The 24,838-nt window shown below is 40.1% G+C and overlaps 1 protein-coding gene across 1 annotated transcript; it reads right to left on the bottom strand.

Moving 5' to 3' along the window:
- Nucleotides 1–1,144: 1,144 nt before the first annotated feature.
- On the bottom strand, nucleotides 1,145–24,814 carry SLTM (SAFB like transcription modulator). Its single transcript, XM_054516253.1, has 21 exons — nucleotides 24,621–24,814; nucleotides 23,910–23,997; nucleotides 17,311–17,375; nucleotides 16,826–17,011; nucleotides 16,319–16,366; nucleotides 15,289–15,316; nucleotides 13,482–13,950; nucleotides 12,872–12,921; nucleotides 10,621–10,739; nucleotides 8,897–9,046; nucleotides 8,690–8,800; nucleotides 8,444–8,609; nucleotides 8,035–8,126; nucleotides 7,648–7,811; nucleotides 6,404–6,578; nucleotides 5,692–5,816; nucleotides 5,010–5,180; nucleotides 3,930–4,244; nucleotides 3,377–3,515; nucleotides 2,090–2,247; nucleotides 1,145–1,798 (listed from the first exon to the last, which is right to left on the bottom strand). Exons 1-21 carry the CDS (start codon nucleotides 24,801–24,803, stop codon nucleotides 1,690–1,692), a joined length of 3,111 nt encoding a protein of 1,036 aa, XP_054372228.1. The 5' UTR covers nucleotides 24,804–24,814; the 3' UTR covers nucleotides 1,145–1,689.
- Between the last annotated feature and the right edge of the window lie 24 nt (nucleotides 24,815–24,838).

Raw genomic sequence — 24,838 nt, 5'->3', positions numbered from 1 at the left:
CACTATCAATTCATCTTGGAGCAGGTATTTCTTTTGTGTGTGTTTCACACCTGATAAAGCACAGACTGCAGCCAAATGCACAAGTACTTTGGAAAATGCACTGGGAATTGGTACTTTCTCTTGGAAACTCTTGCAGCAAAACTCAGTAAATTGAACTTCCTAGATTTTTTAAGAATTGAATAAGATGTATTAATATATCAAGGTAAGTGACACACTGGCTGAGACTGCATTTCTTTTGTTTAAACTTAAGTATTTATCAGATGTGAATATGCATATAGGATTAATTAGAGACAATGCTGTTGCACAGCAGGTTTCTCAGTTTCTCTCTCCTCCATCTTTCCTGAAAGGCTGCTTACTCAAAACCAGTTGACCTTATTCTCTGCTCTGCTCTTGATTCCCCTGGAACACTGCAGGTGCTTAGCAGTTCTTCCACACAGCAAGCAGAAATCAGCATCTTCTTACTGCCCCATGCCTTAAAAAATGTAACTGAAATCCTTTCTCAGGCAATCTGGATCAGTAAACCCTTCCAGGTCTTATTCAAGGACTATTTCCTAAGCTCTTCTGTTCTGCTAGGAGTGCCCTGTTATTTGGGTAACCATCCAGCACCCAGCTTTTCCACGTGGGATTCACTGCTTTTCTCCCTTGCTGAAGTGCAGAGTTGTAAGTGTACCCTTACCCTGGCTGGGTGATAAATGAGTCCTGGCCTGGCTGCCTGGCACTTCTGTTTGGGCCTGGTTTAACACAGACCCTTCCATGCTGACCCAATCCAAAAGGTTGAACAAGATGCAGCCTTCTGCTCAGGGCCACATCAGGAGCAGCTGCAGGAGTCCCAGAGCCCTGTAAGCACAGTTTGTGGTTTCTGGTGTCAAACCCCAGCTGTTTCAAACTTCCACAGAGCTTTGCTAAACACAAAGAGCAAACTAAAATTAGTTCTTTGGGCCTTGCTTGAGTATTTTGGGGTTTTTTTCGTTCTAATCTTTCTTCTGTGAGCAAATATGCTTCTACGTTTTTCAGTTCAGTAACAGTGAAGGAGACAAGTCTTAGTTAGAACCTAATGGCACCCATGCTTTGATTTGCTATACCAACATGTCTCTTTACTTCTGCCTGCCTTCACCAAAGACTGCTTTAAAGACTTACTAGAAGCTATACAGAATATGAAGGTTTATTTCAAAAGAATACATTTGCAAGAATACACATAAATGCACTCAATGTAACAGTACCTTCTGCAAAAATAGGTTACATAATACCCAGTAATGAAAGAACAAATCTTATTTCTCTACAAATTAGAAAGCAGAGATAATAGTCTGGACAACCTTCAAAATGGAGGTTATTGTGGATGTTGTGAGAAGTAGCTAACCTTAAAGCATGACACCACAGAGCTAATGTTGGCAAATCAAACTACTAGCACACAGCTGCAAACTATCCTTTTGTACAGAATTAACAAATATTTTGGTTCCAATTTCTTTTTACATAGCTCTAGTGCCTCAGGGAAAATGCTTATCAAAGATACACAAAAACTATCCAAAATTACAACGTAACTATGAAAATGCCTCCAAAATTGAGAGGAAAATAATCATGTTAAATTAAAAAAATTTAACCAGGATTTCCAGACAAGATTTCCTGTTCTTAATCAGAGAAAGTTTACAAGAAATTTCAATAAGTTATCTTGAAACCAAACAGCTGTAGATCTTAGAATCTTCGTGGAGGTCCACCTTTAAATGGCTTAAATCCTGAGCCACTTCCCCTCTGCATGGAATTGCCTGTGATCTGTACAACTCTATTAATGGGTGAAGAGTTACTGGAAACAGAAGTTTTAAAAAAAAGTGTTATGATATATACCTAAACTCCTGGTGCACAGGTAATAACATTCTTACATCTCCTATCAACTGCTAAACTGTAAGTCTCAGATTTGAGAACATGCAGGAGAAGAGACTTGGCAAGAAGTCCCTCAGTGCTGTGCAGCACCCCTGGGGAGCCCTGTGCAGGCCAGGCAGGTGGGGCTGGGGCTGTGACCCTGCTGCGCTTCCTAAGGACACCACAGCCTGCAGGGGCTCAGTAGGGGATGGAGAGGAAGGAGTGCTTTCTGTACCTTGTATGTGGAGCCATCATGCCCCCTCCTCCACGGCCATCTCCCATTCTCCTTGTGTCATGATAGCCACTTCCTTGAGAACTAGGTCCATGCCACTCTTTCCTTGGTCCAGCTTCACGACTGTGGCGTTCTACGACGTGTCTGTCCTCGTTGTAGTGCTGGGGAGAAAGTGACACAGTCATTCTCACAAAGAAGGGACTGGTTCACCTACAAGGAACAGGCCTGTCCAGAAAGATAAGCTTACAGCTGATAGAATAAACACAAGTCTTTCAAGATTTCAGTCCACAGGCTGCTCAGACATGTTTACAATATTCCTGTGAATTCTAGCTAACAAACTTAATAACAATTGTGTGGGTATGCAGTGAGTGAGGTTCCACAAACTCATACTTTATTTCCAATTCTGCCCAGAACTCATTATCACTGGCATAAAACTCAGGACGAACATTAATGTCACAGACACATTTTATGAAAAATCCTTTCCTTAGGATTTTTTCTCCTGAGAAGCTGAATGGCCTCAGGAACAAAATGTAAACAATGGTTATCTGCTGCTGTGGAATGCAACAGCTGCATCATGTGGTTGTTTCTAATCAATGGCCAATCACAGCTGGCTCAGACTCTCTGTCTGAGACACAAGTCTTTGTTATTCGTTCTTTCTTCTTCTATTCTTAGCTAGCCTTCTGACGAAATCCTTTCTTCAATTCCTTTAGTATAGTTTTAATATAATATATATCATAAAATAATAAATCAACCTTCTGAAACACAGAGTCAGATCCTCATCTCTTCCCTCATCCTAAGACCCCTGCGAACACTGTCACACATTAATACTTTTTAAATACTTCAGGAGTGAGTTAATCTGTAGTCTTTAAAGACAAGTCTTGCAGAAGGATTTTCACTCAGTATCACATTACAAATTACAATTACAAACTGCACTGAAAATAGCAGGCAGTGAGTGTATGGTTAAAACCCTGAGAAGGTGACAACAAATTCTCAAAAGCTTAATCATCTACTCTCTCAGGTATTGTTCATAAAAATAATCAATATGTATGCTATCATAAAGATAACAAATTATCTTTATGATAACAAAGATGCCGGACAAGAAGAATAGGGTAATTTGTCTGTAATTTTTTTGGGTTATTAAAAAAGAGCCTTTAACATAAAGAAAATTAAGTTGAAGATTGATTCGCAAGCATTCTGCCTTTCTGACGATGTTATGTGGTCATTTTTCCAGCATGAGCCTGCATTTTCCAGCCTCTCCTTCACACACACAAACACAAGAAGGTGACTCACTTGTCCTCCACCTCTGTCTCCCATCACGCCCCGTTCTCCTTCCCTGCTCCCGTAGCCGGAGGCGCTGCTGCGGCTCCCGGGAGGAGCTCCCCTCACGTGGCCGGACACTTCCCTTCCCGACCGCTCCGGCCGCTCGCCTCTGTAAAAATTGCTTTCATCAAAATTTGGGTTTCAGTATAGTTGAATTGGTACCAAATCACAACACATATAGACAGCAGAGATTCCTGTGGTTCCTAGCAACCTGCAGTGACTTCTTAGAAGCATTCCTTTAAATCTGTGTGGCTTTTTAAATAATTCAAGCTCACGTGCTACTCATTTACATCTACATTCTACACAATAGCCTCTTTAACTCTGTGTTGCTACTCATGATTAAAACAGACTGCTGGGAGTCAGCAACCAGTTCCTAGATGAGATTTAGCATTTGATACCCTAAAATGCTTTTCTTTAGGAGGAGAGGGTCTATTCTCTCTTTACACACTAATTCTTGAGGAATTGCTACTATGGATGAATTCTACAAGAATCACTACTTTCCCTGGTCAGTCAGCACATTTACCTGCCATCCCGTTTGTCTGTGCTTATGCCTCCCTCGCCCTTCCAGCTGGTTTGCCGGGGTGGGTTGGAAGGGGTTTCTCTGGGGTGTCGGCCGTGAGGGATTTCTGGTCTGTCGTGAATGATCACCGTTCTCCTCTCATCTCTGTCTCCCCGCACCTCGCGCCTGTCCGTGTCCCGCAGTTCGCTTCTTGCCTGTGGTGGTTCATTTCTTCTGGACTCACTGAAGGTCTTGGGGTATCTCTCAAAGCCTGGCTCTTCTCTTCGTGCTGTAGGGCGAGTCTTTTTTGCCTCACTTTGATTTACAAAACGATCTCGCCTAAGTCGTTAAAGTAGGAAAGAGTCATTTGCTTGTTTCCCATTTTCACCTTTCTCTGCACGTATAAGCACATGCATAAGGATATAAAATATCACCCATCTTTGCATTAGTTGTTTGTTACTATATATGTGGAACAGAAATCCTTCCCACCCCAAACTGTATTTATTTCTACAATTATAATTTTGAGCTTCAGTTCTAACAGCCACTTAAACATTTCTTTATGCATTTATTTGTTCCTATTTTGTTCAGTGTAATTTAAGCAACTACAGGGCCGCCTTTTTGCCCACTGTTAAATGGGGAATGCTGTATTTCTCAAGTCAGAATTGCAGTACAATTCTACTTCACTGCAACCTAAAAGCAGAATTCCAGAAGGTACAATTATGTGGTCTTAGATTTACTAGTGGTTACTGGAACCATGAAGTTCCATCTGGAACCAGCATTTACTGCACAGTAAATTACACAGGTAATCCACAGGAACTTGTGACTAGATGTGAAAGAGGAAGGAATAATTGCAAAAATCCTTTTGAAATGTCTCACAAAAAAAGGCCACCAGGTAGCTAATTTAAAGTCCTCAGAGAAAAGCAGATTAGATTCCATGATAAAAGTGGCCAGTCCTGAAGACACAAGAAATGTCAGGACAGTACTGCAATTCTATTATATCAGAACTGTGTGAAGCCTTTAGCACCATGTTCAGTTTTGAACAGTCAGGAGTGAAATCCACAGAGATGCTGGCACACAAATACCAGCTCCATTATCTAAACTTACCTATCAAAAGAAGATGATGGAACAGAAGAACCTTCTGGATATCGGCCTCGTTCTCTGTGATCAAAGTCATTGAACCTGTTCTGCTGGCGGCTGTAATCTGAGCCATGGCCAAAACGTGCATCTGTATCAAGAGCCATCTTCTTACTCTCATTCCAGTAAGGATCATCTCTCCTTTAGCCAAAACAAAGGAACCCTCATCAGTCACGTGTAGCCAAATCAAGGCCTAATATGCAGAAAATTGTTGAGTCAGTTGTCTATTTTAGGAGATGCTCATTTGACCTTTGAAAAGCCACTGACAAAGATAGAACCTTTGAAGAGTAGTAGACAAAATCATTTAAGAAAACACCCAAAACTAACCATCCATTTAGCAGAAATACGAATTCTTAAAGTAGAGGCTTCAACCACTAAGGCAAAACAGCTTTTCTCAGCAAATGCTCTAGATTGTGGCTTTTTCCCACACAATAAGAATTAAATCATGGGATGCTTCTCTAATTTCAAAGCTCCCTGCTACAGAACAGGAGTGTTTCTTGTTTGTCTTAAACTAATGTCAAACCAAACCAATACCAGAAATCCAGTTCTTCTGGGAAGAAGAGCTGCTTCAGGTCCAAATGCATTTTCAAATCTGATACAAGGCTTGTAGCCCTTTTTATGATGCACTGCAAACGCCCAGTTTGAGAATTACCTGTGATCTACATCCCGTGGCCGTTTCAAAGAATTCCTCTTCTCCTGCTCATAGCGGAGCTGCTGCTGCTGCCGCCGCAGCTCCTCCCTCTCCCGCGCGATTCGCTCCGCTTCTTTCCGACGTTCCTGCCACCAGAGGAACAAAAACAGAGCAGGTCTTAACTAGAGATACCCAGAGAACAGTTAGCAAGGATCCAAACATATCCCTTGTCAGTTTTCTGCTAAAAGTTATCTGATAAAATTCATCCTTGGATAGCATCTAAGATTAAAGAGCACAGGGAAAATTTCTCTAAAAAATAGACAACAGGTCTGAAGATGCTATTGGCTGTTACACAAAAATATCTCCAGGTAATTTCTTGTATTACTACTGTATTTATTGCCCAGAAACACTTCTTGAAGTTTGCAGTGGTATTCTATAGGAAAAATCTAGTCAAATTATGGAAGAGTGGTATAGACAAAGTGATCTATTGTAGTTCATGTTTGAAGACTGACTTGTATAGCTGCTACAGTAGCGAGCATTTTACATCAAATTACTCCCAAGCAAACAAGATGAAGATTCCCGTTGTTGTACAATATGAATTATGGAATGTTTGGCTGGGTCTTAGGGAAGAAAAAGGACCGGGTAGAAGAGTAAAGAGCAAAATTCCCTGCAAGGGCAAAGTGGGCCCTGCTCCAAAGAGCTCCTGCACAGTCCAGAGCACAGCTCTGCCCACCTGTTCAATCCGAACACGCTCTCTCTCCAAGCGCTCCCGTTCCATCCTCTCCCTCTCCAGCTTCTGCCTCTCAATTTCCAGTCTCTCCCTTTCCCTCTGCAGGCACTCTTCTCGCTCGTGCATTATCCGGATCCGCTCTCGCTCGCGCCGCTCTCGCTCCGCAATTTCTCTTCGCCTGAAGAAAAAGAGGGAGCAGAAATTCATCTGAAAAATTCTGTCATCCAAAACTAACATCACCTTAGACACAGACATTCGAAAATTAATTCAGAGTAAGCTCTTCACAGAAGTCCTTGCACCACACGTCTACTCCTTTCAGCCCCAAGTAGCCAAAGTGGTTTTAGCTTATCTACAGAACCATTAGCACACAACTGATAGGTAAAGTTATTTCAAGAACCATTTCTTGATGTATTTTATTCTTAATTTAGAATTCTCATTTGTCACGTGGCACACGGCAACAACAGTACTCAGTAGCCAAGAATATGATTTGATCTAAAAAATAAATGCTATTTTAGCTCTTATCTTCTCCAAGCTAACAAAACATTTACTTAGGGTTTTCTGTTCAAAAAATTAAGACAGCCAGTCATAACCACTCTGAGTTGCACTGGTTAGTAGACTCATGAACAGCTTCATTTTGCTTTCTCCTTTTTACCTCCCATAATACAGCCTAGAAGAAGCACAAAAGGCATTTTCTCCTTTAAGCTTTATGCTTGCTGGGAATTCCTTTGCTTAGGAATTGTTTCCCGTTGTTTTGGGAAACCCAGCTAACAACACAGCTCATTTAACTGAAAACAGCAGAACAGAACAGTGTAGCCATTTGGTCTATTTAAAGGATCAAGATTGTATTAGGCTTGATTTGTCATTTAGACATACAACAATCTCAGTGTGATAACAAACAAGCAAATACCAAACACTACTTTTAGCCCTGTCTCTTAGTCTACTTCTCACCTTTCCAAAAAGAAAACTGGCATGCAGTAACACTTATGAGATAGATAGACCCCCCACTGTAACAAACTTTAAGCTGTGTGTGTACATATATAGCTATTAAAAGATTACAAAAAAATTTTGAAGTTTGTTAATTCCCATAAAGATACTATTAGGTATCTTAGGTATCTATGTTAGATAGAGTCCCAGACTTTAACATCTGGTTAGAAGGCTTGACAGAATGCATTCTGATTAGATTTCTAAATATAGTATCTGATCAATTAATGTATACAATAGCCTTTAGCAAAAAGTTGAATTACTACCTTCGCAGTTCAACAGCTCGTCGTATCCTTTCCAACCGAACCATGTGTTCTCGCAATCTCTGTTCCTTCATCTTTTCAAAAGGCAAGATATCCTTTCTACCCCTGTATTCCCTGAATTTCACTTTCTCTTGAATAATACGCTCTTTGTTCCTCAATATCTGTGGCTATAGATAGAGATTACAATGGTTATTTCAGAAGTCTCATTCATTTAGGGAGATTTCTGGATGCTACGTTCAAGTATGATTAATGACTTAGCAATCCCAAAGCATACAAAGCTTCTATCTAAGCTTAACAGTTAGTGATAGTTTATTGACTCTTCAGTGCAAATATCAACTGCAAGGTAGGATCAAATCAGGTAAGGATTGCATCAAATCTATAGATACTTACTTTATCAAACCTTCCCCTTCTAACTGTCCTAGTGTGGCCTTGGTCTCCTTTTGTTTGGTCTAAAACTACAACTTGACCTGGGCTTTTACCACCTAGTGAAGGGGGGAAACAAAAAAAAAAAAAAAAGAAGGTTTAAAAACACACACACAGCTATCTCTATTTGCCTATTAAAAATTCTCCTTAGTGAAATTTCTAAATCTCTGAAGTGAACTGGTACTGGTAGGAGAAACATACCAGTACATGCCTGTAATTAAATATTAGTATAAAGTATGGAAGTAATAAATGTGTTACTGGAGTCTAAAAAAGAACAGTTGTTTAATTGTCTGGTTTCCAGTAAGAGCAAGAACATGCCCCCAAGACAAGTCAGACACACAGATTCAACAGGAGGAAATATGGCTATATGGCATACTTATTCTTTTCTTTTCTTCAGTTTTTTTAGTGGATTCTTGATTAGGGCCACTTGTTCCATTATCACTCTTCTCATCTTTACCTTCTGTTTTCTTGGTTTCTTTACTTTCTTTTTTTTCAGATTTCTCTGATTTCTTTTCTTCTTTTTGGTTGATGGAGTTCTTATTAGGAAAAAGAGCACAAAAATCTAATGAGGGAAATTCAGCTTAGAGGATTTTCACAATTTCAGAAGATGTGAAATTCCTTACTTGCTGGCTTTGTCACTTGATGCAGTCTTCTTATCTCCTACGCTCCTACCCGAACTAGATTTCTCATCACTTTCCTTCTTCAATTCTTTTTTGGAGGGATCACCTTTCACCTAATTTTTTTTTTTTTTTCAAGAGCAAATAGGTTAGTACAGATTCTTGTAAAAGATGGTCTATTTTGGGTAAAGTCTTCATGGAATGAAACCTACTTTCTCCACAGAGATCTGCTGTCCGTGCAGCTCTGTGCGGTGCAGGTGTGCGATACACCGGGCCACTTCTGTGCTAGAGGACATTGTTACTATGCCGTAGCATTTTGCCCCCGGGCTTCGTGCATTTGTGACCACCTTTGCACCAAGTACCTAGGCAAACAGGAAGAATTCAGGTTCTGAGAGAGACATTTCTAAGGAAGGTATGGTATTGCAGTAAGGTTTTTACACTCGTATATAAGAAAACGAAACAAATTCACCCCAACCCCCCAGCAACATAACTCCCACCCCGCTAGAAAGACTGACTGACACTCCCAAATTCTCAAAAGCTTTGAGAACTTTATCCCAACTTGCACATCAAGGAATATTATAGCTTGCATCCTCTTTTGACCAGTCACCTCCTCATGGCCATTATCTAAATGCTACTCTTCAGTTATTGGCAAAATTCATTCACAGAAACACCACTGACCTGAATTTGATGGTTCATCTCTGACAGATGAACCCCCACAAAAAAAGTCAGCAGCTGCCAATAAATGGCAGGAAGGTATTAGCAGTATTATGTAGTGACTTAATAAGGGAGCCAACTCTTCAAAGTCATCTAGCCATTTTAGCAGTCAGCTCTGACATCTGCTTCTTGAGAAGGTATTAACCTTTGTGCTCCTCCTTGCTAGAATTTCTATGGCCACTGGAGCCAGTCTTTTTGCCATAGTCATGCTTTAAAGGCGACAATTTTATCTTTCTAGCTGTCATCAATTTTATCTTTTTAGCTGTCTAGACTGTCATGGTACAGTCATGAAGTATTTCCCAATCAATTTTAAAACTGGGAAGCTACATAAATGTAAGTACCAACCAGCTTTACAGTGAAAACAGCCAAGTAACTGGAAGTTTCAACAAAATATACTCTCAGGTGTCCACACTTGTGAATGCATTAAATAAAATCACCTAATAAATTCATTGGAAACATCAGATATGCCAAAATCAATACACATATTTGATAGTCACAGTGCTCAGGTTCTAACTAGTTCCCAAGATACAATAGTGCCATACCTGCACAGGCTTACACTGAAACTACAAATTCACAGAGTTATCAGCAACTCCTTTGGGAAAATGAGAACTCTGGGTTTAGAAGACTGCTTAGCTTTCAAGATTTCCACATTATTCTATGGAATTTTTATGTTTCAATTAACCAAAATTAGGAAAAGACTTAATTTAGCAGACTGTAAAAAAAAAATCAAGTCATTGGAAGAGTCCCTAAAGCATGATACATTAAACGTGACATCTTTTTACCAATTCTTCCCATTCATAAGCCTTCAGAACACATTTTAAAAACAATCTCCCAAAGCAGGATGTTCTATTCTAGAAACACTATTTGTAATTACAATTTTATCAGTTAGTGCACTATCTTGCACTCATGGTTAAATACAGTTGCTACAAAGGAACACAGCCATCATTATTTTAAAAGCCAGTTCTGACCAGAATATTCAAGTATTTGTGAAATTTCTTTTGTACTTATCTTACCTCCACAGGAAGAAAAACTTCTAATAAAATGAATAGATGGCTCTTCCTGTAAGCATACACTCTTACTGCTGCAATATGGGGTTTTAGATTGCACTGGTCAGACATTTCCTCTCAAACCTTTACTTAAATCAAGTATTAATTTCTGTAACTGAATAGAGGGGGGGGAATAGACACACACTGCACACATGGTATCACACCCCATAAAATACCTTTCCATATTTGCCAAAGAGATTTTTCAAGTCAGCAGCTTTTGTGTTGGAAGACAGTCCGCTAACCCAGAGGTTTCTAGTTGAACTTCCACTGCTACCACTAACACTGCTCGCGCTTCCTGCAACAAGTTTTACAAACAGCCAAAAAATTAAGGAGACAAAGGTACCATGAATATTTTACTAAAGTGTTGCTGAAAAGAGAAACTTAGCCTGTTACCTCTAAGTAATTGTTTATCTGGTTACCTTTCTTGAAAAGATTTCTATAGAAAAAAAAATACATGCCATAAGATTTCATTCATTTAACCAGGTATTGAGACCAAAAGTTTGGTTAGCTTGTACTCAAAGGATAGAGACAGAAAAATAATACAAATCTTTGTTAAAGGCATGCTTTACTCCTCATCTGGGTATGTGCATTTAGCTTCAGCATCTGGCTCTTATCATTAGCTACCATCCATAAAAAGGGGTTTTTTGCACACAGTATTTGTTCTCCATCATGATGTCTGTACAGTGCTCAAGTTACAGAGACAACAGAAAGGCAAATACAGGAGACTTGGATAATCCCAGCCACCAGAATCATGTGATCAATTTCCACAACTTATGAGTATTGGCTTCATCCAGAGTAGTTTCTTAAAAATACTACTGGATGTAGAACTAGATACAACCCACCAAAATTATTTCCCACGTTCTAAAGAAAATACTAAATAAAAGCTGGAAAAACACTTTGTGCCTTAAATACTCCCCTCACCCCATATATTAGGTATTTTTGCAACAACATAGCAATAAGAACTCAAAAGAGATTCATGTAATCTCATTCCCAGTATCTTTCAGTCCTCAGTTACGTAGTTCAGCTTGTTGTTTGTTGCTAAATAAATGAACTGCTTTGGGATACGTTAAAATGTAGCCAGTCCTACAGGCAAGACCAGAACTAGTTTCCATCTTGACAGCTGGCAAATCTGGTGATATGCAGAGTTTTAAAAGGTAATTGAACCATCTTGAGAAAAAAAGATCCTTTTGTTTCTTCAATGCATCAAGATTAACTAAGAGCAAAAGGCAACCTCTCAGTTATAGTCATACTAAGGTTATCTTGATATTAGTTTAGATATATAAGGAAGAAATTCTTCCCTGTGCACCCTGGCACGGGTTGCCCAGAGAAGCTCTGGCTGGCCCATCCCTGGGGGTTGTGTCCAAGGCCAGGCTGGACAAGGCTTGGAGCAACCTGGGATAGTGGAAGGTGTCCCTGCCCACAGCAGGGCATTGGAACAAGATGATCTTTAAGGTCCCTTCCAACCCATAATACTCTATGGTTCTGTGATACACTTAGACCACCAATAAATACCATTAAACAGCCACCATCCTGGCTTTGGCTGTGTATATTAAGAAAGCCTTACAGCAGTTACTCTCACAGTTATCACATATGCTACATAAATGAGGACACAGCAAATCTGCTTTCAGTTTCATTGTAAGCATCTACAGAAGACCCAATTATGTCTGCCACAAAAATTTCCTCTCAAATTCATTTATCAGGTAAAGTTTCATTCGTTCCTTAGTGTTATGCCAGAGATTCTGACAAAGGTTTTTGGCAGAAAAGGAGTAGGTAAATAAGGAGACACATGAGCTTACACAAATGCATCTGTTCAACTGTGAAGCATCAGTATAACTGGTGACATTAATGTGCTCTTGAGCTCCACTCTTCAAATTTGTAATCTTAATACAGGGTTTTATGGAAACAGGTGGAAACTCCAAGGTTCAAATTTAATACATTAAACAGCCACAAGTGCAATTCTGCAAGCTGGCATCTCAGCTATAGTACTTGTCTGAGAGTTCAGTTTATTTTAAAATGAGTTAGAGTTACAAACAAGACAAAAAATTGTCATTACATTTAAGTACTTGCAATTATTTTCTGCTTGTTTTGCTCTAAGTTGTAGCAGACTTATCTGAAAATTACAGCTTCTCATCAAAACAAAGACTTGGGAAATGTTAGATGAATTTCCTCCCAGAAGTATTTTGCAATAGAATAATATATTTTGATCAAGTCTTTAGAATAAGTATTTTTAATCTTATTACAAACCTGGCATAAGGAGAAACAAAATATATGGACACATACATATAGCAAATGACTACTGTACCTCTAGCATAATTTACTAGAGATGGCTGGGTTCAATCATATAAACCATTTTATTACATGGCAAGCAATTTCTCAGTCAGGAAAGCATTTAGTTCAAGAAATACTACTCTAATTGATAATAGTTACCTTTATCATCCTTTGATGTTGTCTTGCTTTCTTTAGATTCCTTAGCAGAGCTAGAGAAGCAAATTAAAAAAATCAGAAGAAAGTTGAAACTACAGAATTTGGTGTTGCATTTTATACTACTAACACTAACAGACAAGTTAACATTTCAAAAAATAAAAATGAAAAAGGGCCAGACTGTATATTTGAACAAATGATTCCCTTATGGATTCTTGCACTGATTTTCCCCAAGATGCCTGAAGATCTAGATTTTCTGACAACTCTATTCAGTGGATATATGGCAATCTTCTCCAGATTTCAGGACGGGGACTTGACTTCATTTTGTGTTCTTAGAACTGATAGCTGTTCATTACCATCATCACAAGGACATTTAAAAAAATCGTCAATTTGAAAAAAATAAATAAATGCTGACAATTCGACAATGCAATCAGTAGGACATAGTGTCTATACGAAGATCTTGAATTTTAAAAAGTAACTTATGGCGGTCAAAAAACCTACAGGCAGGAGCATAGGATACTAATTATAAGATTCTTGCTGCTACCCCCTTAATGTAGAGTGATCTTATTGAATGCTGGTACTCAGTATCGTAAAGAACTGACATAGAAAAACAAACCTCTTTGCTTGACCAGAGGCCCCAGTAGACGAGGGACCTTTCTTCAAAGTATCCTTTTCTTTGTCTCCAGATTCTGCTTTCTTTGAACTTTCTCTGGCTTCCTTCTTGACGGGATCACCCTTCACGCAGTCTTCCTTCTTACCATCTTTATGGTTCTCAGTCACCTCATAGTCCTTGCTTTCCTTCTCCAGGCTCTGTGAAATGGTATCCTGCACATCCTTTGGCTTACTTGCTTCAGAATCTGTAATTTTCACATTTTTACCTGTTTCTAGGAGGTCATCACCATCAAAATCCAGAGTGATGGCATCTTCGGCCTGGATTGTAACCGATATGTTATCATCCTCAGCTTCTTTCACAGAGGTGTTAGCTTCCATCTCTTCATGAGCCGTGTGATCAGCCTCAGCTAGGCTTTCTTCTGAAGGAAGAGGTTTAGATACTTCTTGTGTACCATCACCAGAACCTGCTTTATCTAAGAGGATTTAACAGGAATAAATATGGCAAAACAAGAAGTTTAAACAATTTCATATGCATAAGCTAGAATAGGACCTAGAAAATACAAAGCCAGTTATTAGCACTGATGGAAGGTTAGAAAAAAACACAAGGTGTATTAACACAAATATAAATCCTTTACCCAGGATCACTTATTCTTCATGGCAAAACACATTTTCTAGAGACAAATACCAAAACATTAGGAGGGAGAATATGGTTCCATCCTGGAGATACCCGTTCTTCATAAGAAGTATCCATTTTCCAGTTTAGGATTGAGCATTCCAGAAGAACATAGTTGCTTTGGATGTTCACAGTTTGATTTAATCTGTCTTTGAATCTTCCTGGTTCCAGAACTTCTAACCTTCCCAAATCCAAAAGAATCACAGTCTTGGAGAATTCCAGCCAATCTTCCACCTCGGTGTTCGCTGTTCTTTTCCTTCCCAAGCAGTTGCTTGGCAGTCAAGTGAGTTGTACAAGGCTGCTGCAGAACATGGATGGGTGAGCCTTAATCCAGAGTTCGTAGACAAATGGTCTCAATCTTCATCCACTGGAAAGATTTTCCATCTCAGTCCCACAGAGACATCTCCATCTTCTTGGATTTGCACAGGTGAGACACTTCGGCCATGGGGTCCCTCGTAAACACGGAGTCTGTAGTTTTATCCTGTAGCTTCAGTAATGTGTTCATTCCATCTTGTGGAAAGTGATGGTGTCCCATGTCCTTTCGAGTCCACAAAATGTAGAATCCTTATGACTTCTGTCCAGGAAGTCTGTTTGCCCAAATGCATTACATTCCTTCTATAGTTTCACTAATGAGCACAGCATAAAAAATGGTAGCCACTCCACAGGTTTGCAAACACCTGTTTTACCATCCTATGTACAAGTGGTATTTCTAAGTGACAGTAAGCCAAGCATATGATGGTCCATACATTTGTGGGGTGCTCAACTTCAGTGTGAGAGTGCAGCATTTCACTCAACATCAGTTACTGCAGTGCAAGTTGGAGGCTTTGGCATCAACACTTACCGTGTATTAAAATCAGTCCTTGAATACTATGGGTTTTATTAAGAATCATAGTATTGCAAATAGATTATACATCCACCACAGTAACTGATAATACTGTGATCAACTCTTAAGAGTAAAGTAACTCTTAGGAGTGAAATAAACTGACTGCAGTGATTCCAGGTGCTGAGCTCAATGAGGAGACAACTGATACTTAGTGCTGGAGATAAGCCTAGTATTAGTAGAGATTGAATGTTACAAGAGAAAGTTGCCTGCTCTACCAGAGTAAAACCTCTTAACTCTATTAAACTTTAGACATACCTTTCTCATTTTCTTCATCTTCCCCATCCTGCAAGAAAAGGAAGTCAACACTAAATGTCTCCTATTTTGAAACTTTAGGCAGAGCAGTTTGTATTTTTCCTAAAATTTCTATTGTATGAAGGCAAATACTGAAATGATAACTGTTTCCAAAGATTATCCAGGAACCAAACTTGTGCAGCTCCCTTGTCAAATCACTAAAAAAAATTATGAAGCTTCTTTATGAAATAACTTGATTATTTATCTGCAACACTTGCAGTTTGCAATTGACTGGGACATGCAGATATTGTCTTACCCCCTCAACTCAATGGGACATTTCTAAACTATTCTGTGTCTTACCAAAGCCTTCAGAATGGATGCCAAGCTGCTGATTACTGCTTTCAGAGAAATGCAAGCAGTCCATCATTAGCTTTAAAAGCTCAAGAGAGAAGTCAGAAACTAGGGAGCCTCCCTCCAGTAACTACATAAAAATGAAACTCTGATTTTGATGGGTATTTACTTATTTCCCATTAGCTTTACAGAGCAAGAGATGCTGTATGAGATGTCACTTTCCAGACATCAGTTCCATGCAACTCAGAATGAATTTCTGAACTTAAAGATATCAGATATTAGTGTTAAAACCAAAAAGCATCCCTAAACAACCATGCCCCATTCCACACTCCCCACAGGGCAAGCTTCTACATTAAACAGAAGTTGTAAACTCCTGTACAGGCCGTACATACTACAACAGCATCTGGCATAGCCCTCTGATGTGTTTTTAAGGGAGTGTGAAACATATTCTTTGTGTAGTCTATGCACTGAATACTCCTAAATTGTAGACATGAATTATGTCTTTAAATTGGTCAACTTACTTGGTATCACAATTATCTGCATTACTAAATATTTGAATGAAAGCTTCCCATACAGTTTACCTTTACAGCCTTACATCATCTGACTCTAATATGCACGCTGGAACAGAAAAACCAGTCTAAAGTGATCTTTTCCAACTAAACAGACACGAAAATCAGCTTAAGAGAATGGATTTAGAACTCACATGGACAGCTGGAAAAGTGTAATCTTCTATGTCTGGACCTTCATTTTCCTATAGAAATAGAAAAGGGACAAGATAAGCAAACTATTTACAAGACACTCAAACATTCAGGGGGTCAAGATTCCATTAGACATTTAAGTAAATATTTAAGTGGATACACACTCAACAATGTGAACATCTATGAGCAGTTCTCCTGATGTAAAGAATCTGGGCACTGAACTGAAAGGCACAAGTCACTGCCAGTACAAGGGAAAAGAATCCCTTAGGAACTAACTCTGGATGGACTCTGGCAGAATTTTATCAATCAGTGCCACATTTGTTTCAGGACTATTCAAAAACAAATCAAGGCAAATAGAAAGAAAAGAGTAAAGTAGAGTAAAAAGAAAAAAACCTATATTTTAGAGTTAAGCAAGACAAACTGAAAAACTAGTTCTGACTTCCCAGTAACAAACACTAAGAAAAAAAGGTACATTTTGCTGATAAAAATTCAGGTAAAATATAGCCAAGTACCTGACTTTCAGAATCCTTCTCCACATCTTCTGTTGTCTCCACTGGCTCCAGGTCATGGTATCTTTTCTTTTCTGAAGATGGTAGTTCTTTAGAATTCAAGTTCTCATCTTCAAGAGATTCTTTAAAGTCTTTCAATTCATCATTTCCATCTTGATCACTTGCATCTTGAGTCTCCAATTCACTTTCCTTTTGGTGTGAACACAAATACTTAGTATGACTAAAAGTATTAGCTTTATTCTATAAAAATCACTGCTAGAACCAGTGTTTCACTGCTGGAGCCGTGTCTCACAGTGCACAATAAAATTCATACCATGTTTTAAAACCCCCCCAGCTTCATACCCTTAGGCATCACACTGTGAATACAGTAAAAATGCTCCAAATTTCCACATAAATTACCACAAAGAAAATGGAAGGTTTTTCATTAACTGAAGTCAAACACTGACCTTAAATACAAAATGGGAAAAGTTTTTACATACTTTTATTACCTTGACAAAGGAGTCCTCTTCCACTGAAGCATCACCAGTCAATTCATCAGCTTCCTGCTTTTTACCTGAAATGATGGGATATGCTGAGGCTAGATCTGCTATGTAGAGCACACTTTTAATACTGATTATGTCTTTGGCCTTACTTTATTATTCTCTACTTGTTCTAGTTTAGCTGGATTGTTCACTATAATATAGCCCTCCAAAAACTGAGTAATTTTTAAGATAAGGAGATAAAATGTCAGCTGAGTGAGAATGAACAATCAGTGCTGTTCAATAAACAAGTGGTTACATCCAAGTCAGTGATCTTAATACCTATCCTTCTATTTTGAGTGACAATGGAATTCAGGAGAACATTGAACTAGAAACTAAACACTTCCAGAATTACTGAGGTTAACTAGACATTATGACTTTGGAAAGGTCTTGCTTTAGAGGGTAACTAACATCACTGAGAAATTAGGTTAGAATGAACTTCTAAAGGTCATCCAGCCCACCCAACTGCCTGCTGAAAATCACAGTGAAGTTCCAAGGACAATAGAATGCCTCAGGGCTTCATTTAGCTGCATCTTTGAATACCCACAAGCATGGCAATCACAAGCCTCTCCAAGCCACCTTTTTCAGTAGAGGATGAGGTGAGGCAGAAGAATTGAGTAGGTGCAGCACTTCTGCTCTCTACATATGCTTTACTGTATTAAGGGCCTGTTCCATTGAGGAATTCTGCTCTTCCAGCACAGGCACACTTTTCTCTATTAGAGATGTCTCTGTGGGGATGATGACTAGACACAGTTCCCTTTGGAACCCACTGCATTTCCTTACTCTTCTAAAAACAAGACCTAAGAACACTAGACAGAAACATCTCCACACAAACACAGCCTCTGAAGAACATTCTGTCTCTTTGATTCAGTCTATCAAAGATTAGCCAATGCAACAGTTTTCAGTAGCACAAGGTACAAAAGCAGCTCTGTTAGGAAGTATCTTTACTGTATCTTCTACTGAAACTCAGGGTCAATTCAAATGTAAATGAGATGGCAGTCATAATTAGCACTTAATGCTTCATTTTTTGGCATAGAATCTTCCCTGCTCCCTTCAACCTCTAATAAATGGCTAAACCAACTTTATAGTTATTTCAAAGGAATATAAAAGAAAACCATAAGGCAAAGTTCAACACAGTATGGACATCTCTGCTAGCTGAAATACTCAATTTTTACAGCCATTAATTTCTGTGGTCGTTCATATGCAGTTCTTAAATGCACTTCAAAGCTGGGAAGTCCTGAACTACAGGGCAAGAAGCAACACTATTGTTTTGGGTTTGCTTGGATTCCAGTTGCTTTTACTCATTTCCCTGAAGGGCAGCACTCTGACCATACTCCTAGAAAAAGCACATTGCTGTTTGCAGTACAGGCACACACTGATCTCCAGGAAAAGGCACATGGCAGAACCTATTTCTGTGACTGCAAAACATGAGATTTAAACTTTCAAATCTCAAGTCAATGTCACTGATTTTACTTCACTTCAAACAAACAAAAACCCCCCAAACCCACAGAAAGTCCAGTTTTATACTTGTAATGCAATAGATTCGTGAGATTTTCCCCCTGCACAGGTATGCTGAGGGAAGCCAGCTCTTCTCAGGAAGAGGTCTTACACTGGACAGTTTCTGATGTGCATCACAGCTGATGCCTGAAACAAAGACTAACTCAAATTTTGTGCTAGCTTTTTAGCATTCTGTGATAAAATCTACAGATCCCAGACATCTTCAACATAAATAAAAAGCAATGAGAAACTGCAAGGATTTCTACACACATTCCACTGCTTTCTGTTTTATCCTCTCACATTTCAGTTTGTTTGTTAAATCTGAAAGACCAAGTTTTTCCTGCATCCCATGTCCAGCTAAGCATACACAGAGACAGGCAAGCACACAGGGCAGATGCCCAACACATTTAGCAGCCCTCTAGCATAGACTATCATGAAAGCTATTTAAATAATTTTAATCATTTTGCCTGAGGAGGTATGGCTGGTGGACTAGAACTGAGACTTTATAGGGAACAGAACAGAAAACCAAACCAATGGCAAAGCTACCTCAAGTTAGCCCCACCATTATGCAATAGCAGCTAGAGAACTGTGTTTTACTGACTGGTCCTCATCAAGAACAAGTTACAGCAGTCAGTAATGAAGCTGTTGTATCTTTTACTTGCTACTAGATGAGTATGATTCATTAGCCCTTCTATACTATGTCTGTTGTCTTTGTAGCAAGTCCCACTTACTCTGAGTACCAGAGGTATTCCAAGGCATAACCAGACCTGAACAATGACCTTCACTTTTCAGCTTCAAGCCAGAAAGTGGTCTAAGCTCGCTCTCCCTCTCAAGTTCTGTGCTTCAGGTTACTTTGCTTCAGTTAGAGTTACACTATGCCACTCAAAAGTGGCATTTCAAGGTTCTGATACAGACAGTTCTCAGATGTTGGTACAGCAACTTGCCAAAAAGCCAGCATCCACAAAAAATTCAACAGTTGTCTGACTGACACTTATTTACAGTGGGCTGCTTAAAGGCACACTTGGCTCTTAAATTCTCATAACTAAAATCAGATTGCAACACACACCTTGCAGAAAATGGCTGTTGCTCTGAAGTTATTGGAAACCAGTGCTGACCTGATTGAAGGGTAAGTTAATAAACAGAGCCAGGGCAGCTGAGCCTTCTGCAGACAAGAGGCACAGCTGGTCTCCAGTCACACAAGTTGTCAACACCCAAGTTTCTGTACAGGTTTATCCAAGCAGTGGCTGTTGAAAATGTCAGTGTGTATGCAGCATTCACCACAGATCTGGGTGCTTAACAGCACAAACACTCATTTACCTTGGAGTGATGGCACTCCTTTACAAGCCCTGCTCAATCCCTTTTCTGGCAACAGCAATTGCTACACACCATAAAATTGCAACAGACTCTTACACAGAGAACAAATATTCTCCTTATAGGTAAGTAGAAGAATTAGAACATCTTTGTTGGTTTTACATTATGCAGATTTAGCTTTCATTTCATTTACAAGCCTTACAGTAGCACAAGATTATTCTACCTATTCATGGTCCTCCATGTGAGAAATTCAGGCTGAGTGTTTACAGAATTACAGAAGAGTGTATTCTGGACAACTCTTGAACTAGGTATTTGCATCTCAGGCAGAAGCAGTGACACATACTTATCAGAAAATTTTGGAAGAATTAGTGCTTGTATTTCTTCTGGTATTCCTGCTGAAACTCCCAACAGGGTTCTGTCACGCTAATGCTAAAGATTCACCAAAAACATGGGATAAGAGGGAAAGAGGAGATAAATCCTTACAATGAATTAACCCTCTATAGCATTAAGAGGTCTAGTGCAACTTGAAAAGTATCATTTGCCACAATATTAACAAAAGTAAACAATCCTTTTCTAACTCTGAAATGGTACCATGAGGTACAGGAATATTTAAGTCTTCTGCTGTGTCTAAAAAATACAATTCTGAGTCATTAATTGTTTTTAGAAAGAAAGGTCTGCAAAAACCATGCGTACAACTTAGTTTACTTTGTTTTGTTCTTATATTTAAGTAACTAAGCAGTTTTAATAAAGAAGTCAAAGTTATTTGTGCAATAGTACAAGCCAGCCACTGTCAGCTGTCAGCTTTTGATCCAAGAAACAGTATTGTCAAACTGGAAATTCAGTTGCAAACTGGAGAGGTACTTAAGACACAAACTAACAGGTATATAACCGGCCTCAGAAACTTGTCGAGCAGCAAATAAACATCTTTGCTCATATTAATTCTCCAAAGTTAAATATTATCAGCCTAAAATCTGTTCTTCACCCACAATAATTCCAGAACTCATCAGGAAAGTAATTTTCAATTACCAACTGTAATTTTCAATATCCAACAGCATTTTTGACTGCAGATCCTTCAAAGGAGCATTCATATCAGAAACATTTGAAAATTATTTCATACTAGTAGTATGGTAACTTCCTCTAGATACCAGACTAGGCAGCAGAATGGTCAGGCATGAAAAGGTAAGTTTTTCCCAAAACCTGTCATCTTTTTATAAAAACAGAAATTCCTCCATAGCTACTAAATGCTAGGGTGGAGAAGCACAGCTGAGGCACTTAAAAAAGGAGCACTTGGCATTTGTTCCTTTCAAACTTCAATTGGCAAAACCCACTGATCTTACCTATACACCTGTATAATCTGATTTGCTGTTCTGTAGTTCTTTACCCTAATTATTTAATTAAAGTAGCATCTGGAAAAGTGTTAAAGTTCTACTAACTTCACATGAGGACCGATCAAGGATTCTTGCTGGATTACAGAATCCTTCTGCAAGCATTTTTCAAATTGTATGAAATAAAGGCCCATTCTTAATCTTTTGAGTATTGTTCTTTCTCCCTTTTAGTAAACATGCACACACACAAAAAAAAAAAAAAAAAAAAAAGCAAGGAAAGACAAATGTATCATTCCCTCCCCCCACACACCCCATTCCCACTCTAATTTGGCCTCTATCAATATTCCAGACCAGGCTGTTGTAACAGACAGTGCTAGGGAATCAGAATCACACTTTTTCCACAGCACAGACCTTAAGAGCTTCAGTAAAACCTTCCCTCCCACTGGCCTCCCCTTCTGGCTGCTCTGAGGAGGTTTAATCATGACTTCCACTCCCTGGCCCTTCCTGAAGACGTATTTTCCTTGTAAATGAGTACCTAATACTCCTACTCTCCCTTGTACAGCAATAATAGCACAAGGAAAAATACTACAGAACTAGTAATGTCATTAATTTTACTGCTGTCCAGTAGTAAAATAATTAAAGACCGATCAGTATTGGTCTGAAGCTGCAGGATGGGGGGAAAACGAGCACTAGCAAAAAGGCCTGGATCAATCTGTCAGCAAAATCAGTAAGGAGGAAAAACCCCTCACAGTGAGTAGTTAAAAATCAAACAATGTATTATTTCACACAGTTAGAAATAATCCAATACAATTAAAAATACTTCCCCTAAACAAAACAATGAAATTTTTCATGTTCCATGAACTTTCCATACTTTTGGCACAAAATTTGTTCATAAGACTTTTGTAATCTAAAAAGTAATGAGGAGAAACTCCTGAGCTTGCAAAGTGAACTGATAAGAACTTCACAAACTGTGTTTTCCTTTGAGGTCTACCAAGATCACACATATCATATGCATGCATTAGGATCTGGGGCACAGGAGAGGTGGCAGGAAGAGCTACTGAAACCCTGCCCCAGGCAGCAGCAGCACTGGTTGGCAAACTACCTCTGCAGAAACAAAACAGTCCAACTGCCCAAGAAACCAGATCAAGAACATGATGCATATTGTGATATCAGTTTGGAGACTAGTAGGATAAAAAGCAGCAGATAAGAGAAGTGTTTGTCACAGCAGAACATGGAGCCACTGAGATCTCTGTATGAAAAACTGTGGAAGAGTTTCCTTATTCAGCTTCCATGTAGTTATCTTAAGCAGCAGCTACCTTTCTAAAGCAGGGAATAAAGTAAAGCCATAGAAAAAAAAAATGAAACCACATTTGAAAGTTTATTTCCTTTCACTTCTCTCATGTGTGAAAAGTGCAAAGTTATTCAAACTTTCTAAGGAGACAGATTTTTTTACTAATTTCACCATTCACAGCACCAGACTGACTGAATAATCACTTTCACCACAAAACTCAGCCCATCACAAGAGACAGTGCTACAAGACTGTTCAGGCCCCTGTAGCACATGTGTGAACATCCTCAGTGTGTCTGTTCAATGAAAAATGCTGTGCATAAAGCAGACAGGTTCTTTCCCAGTACTAATAGATCACAGATGCTCCCAGAACAACAGAAAACACAAACTAAAATCCCCCAGACTCCAAACTTACAAAACAGTATTTAAATTCTCAGGCAAAAGAAAACAGAGCTGAAAAATCTGAAAAAAATCGTTGCCAAACAGATCAGCACAAAATATTTATGTAAATATTCATTTCTCATAAGAGAAACACTAAAATCTCTTAATTAGACATTCCACTGTGATGCTTCAACACCTATTCAAAAAATTCACGTTTATAAATCCTGTCTTCAGTAGAGAGCATGCTAACACACCCACACTACACAGCCCTCTTCAGGGAGGGACCCCCACCACATATTGCTGTGCCCTCATCCCCAGCCAAGTCCAGCACCTGCTCATGGCTGAAGAACCTCTGCTGTCACACAGATCCTTGTGGCCAGGACCCACACCTGGAACAGCCCACGTTCAGGATCTGTGAGCACAGCACACACCAAACCCCCCCAGCTCACCTACAGCACTCGGCACACACGGCACAGCTCTCCAGGAGCTGGGGCACTGCAGCCACTACCTCAAAACACACACCTCTAATCCCAGTCATGTTCCATCTATCTATATTTCTCTCAATATGTTTCTCCAGCATCCCCATACATTGTCTACATACGGTGACTGACAACAGACATGCAAGGCAAAGGACTTCTTATATAACAAAAGCTATAAACAGTAAAGTCACAACTGCACCCAAAATATAGACCACAGTCCATCTTTAAGATGATACATGCAAAAAAAAAAACCTATGCAAGAATATTAAGTATATCAACAGATCCTAACCTTTGCCTTTAGTTGGCTTCTTGGTGGGTGTGTCAGCTGAAACACTTATTTCAATATTATCTGGATCACCTCCTTCCTCTTCAATAGCCTAAATGAGAAAAAAAATTACAATTTTTAATGGCTTTCCATGGAAAGCTGGACAGTTTGACTTCAGCAGAAGTCTGTAAGCCAAACAGTTCTTTCGGCATCTCAAAAATATTTAGCAAAACACTCTGTGTTAAAGCTGGAGAAGAGCAAGGGAACAGTAAGGATAAACGCAGAGAGTTTCAGCTGTTAAAATGACACTTTGGAAGTACAGCTTATCAAGGACCCGCACGCTTCTCTTTGGAAACGTAACACCAGAAGGCCACACCGCCATCCATAATGGCACTAAGGGCAGCTCAAAAACAGGGCAGCGGGAAGCACGGACACCCTTCAGCCACAGCCTGCCCCGGGGCTCGCCCGCCAGGCCGCGGGGCGAGCTCCAACAGCCGGCCCGGGGAGCTCCGCCAGCCGGGACACCGCGCCCAGCCCTGGCCCGGAGGGGCCGCACAGCGCCAGGGGCTCGCTGGGGCGGACCCCGGGCCGGGCACCGGCGGCGCGGCGGGGACGGGTCCCGCCCCCCGCACCGGGCCAGCGGCAGGGCCGCCGGCGCCCCGCCCCCGGAGCCGGAGCCGGGCGGCAGCAGCGGCCGCCGGGGCGGACCGGGCCGGGCCTGCGCCCGCCGCTCACCTGCTTGAGCCGGGCGATCAGCACCGTCTTCACGCCGGTGATGTCCAGGTTGCGCCGCTTCAGCTCCGACTTGAGGTCGATGACACGCAGGTCGCTGATCCTCTTGCTCTCGGTGGGCGGCGCCGCGGGAGCCGCGGGAGCCCCCGCAGCGGCGGCGGCGGGAGCGGAGGCGGCGGCGGCCATTTTAGAGCGGGCGGGCGAGCGCGGCGGCCGCGCGC

Source organism: Molothrus ater, chromosome 13 (assembly GCF_012460135.2).
Source record: "Molothrus ater isolate BHLD 08-10-18 breed brown headed cowbird chromosome 13, BPBGC_Mater_1.1, whole genome shotgun sequence".
Classification (NCBI taxonomy): Eukaryota; Metazoa; Chordata; class Aves; order Passeriformes; family Icteridae; genus Molothrus; species Molothrus ater.
The sequence above is the reverse complement of the archived record's forward strand: the minus strand, read 5'-3'. Positions and strand labels throughout refer to the sequence as shown.

What these genes read in the sequence shown, in the direction of transcription:
- SLTM (XM_054516253.1), bottom strand. Translation starts at nt 24,803, where the DNA reads ATGGCCGCCGCCGCCTCCGCTCCCGCCGCCGCCGCTGCGGGGGCTCCC. An exon ending in GAAGCCAACTAAAGGCAAAG is followed by an intron (nt 17,376 to 23,909) that starts GTTAGGATCTGT and finishes CCATCATTTCAG; the next exon opens with GTAAAAAGCAGGAAGCTGAT. An exon ending in ACACTTTTCCAGCTGTCCAT is followed by an intron (nt 15,317 to 16,318) that starts GTGAGTTCTAAA and finishes CTTTTCTTGCAG; the next exon opens with GATGGGGAAGATGAAGAAAA.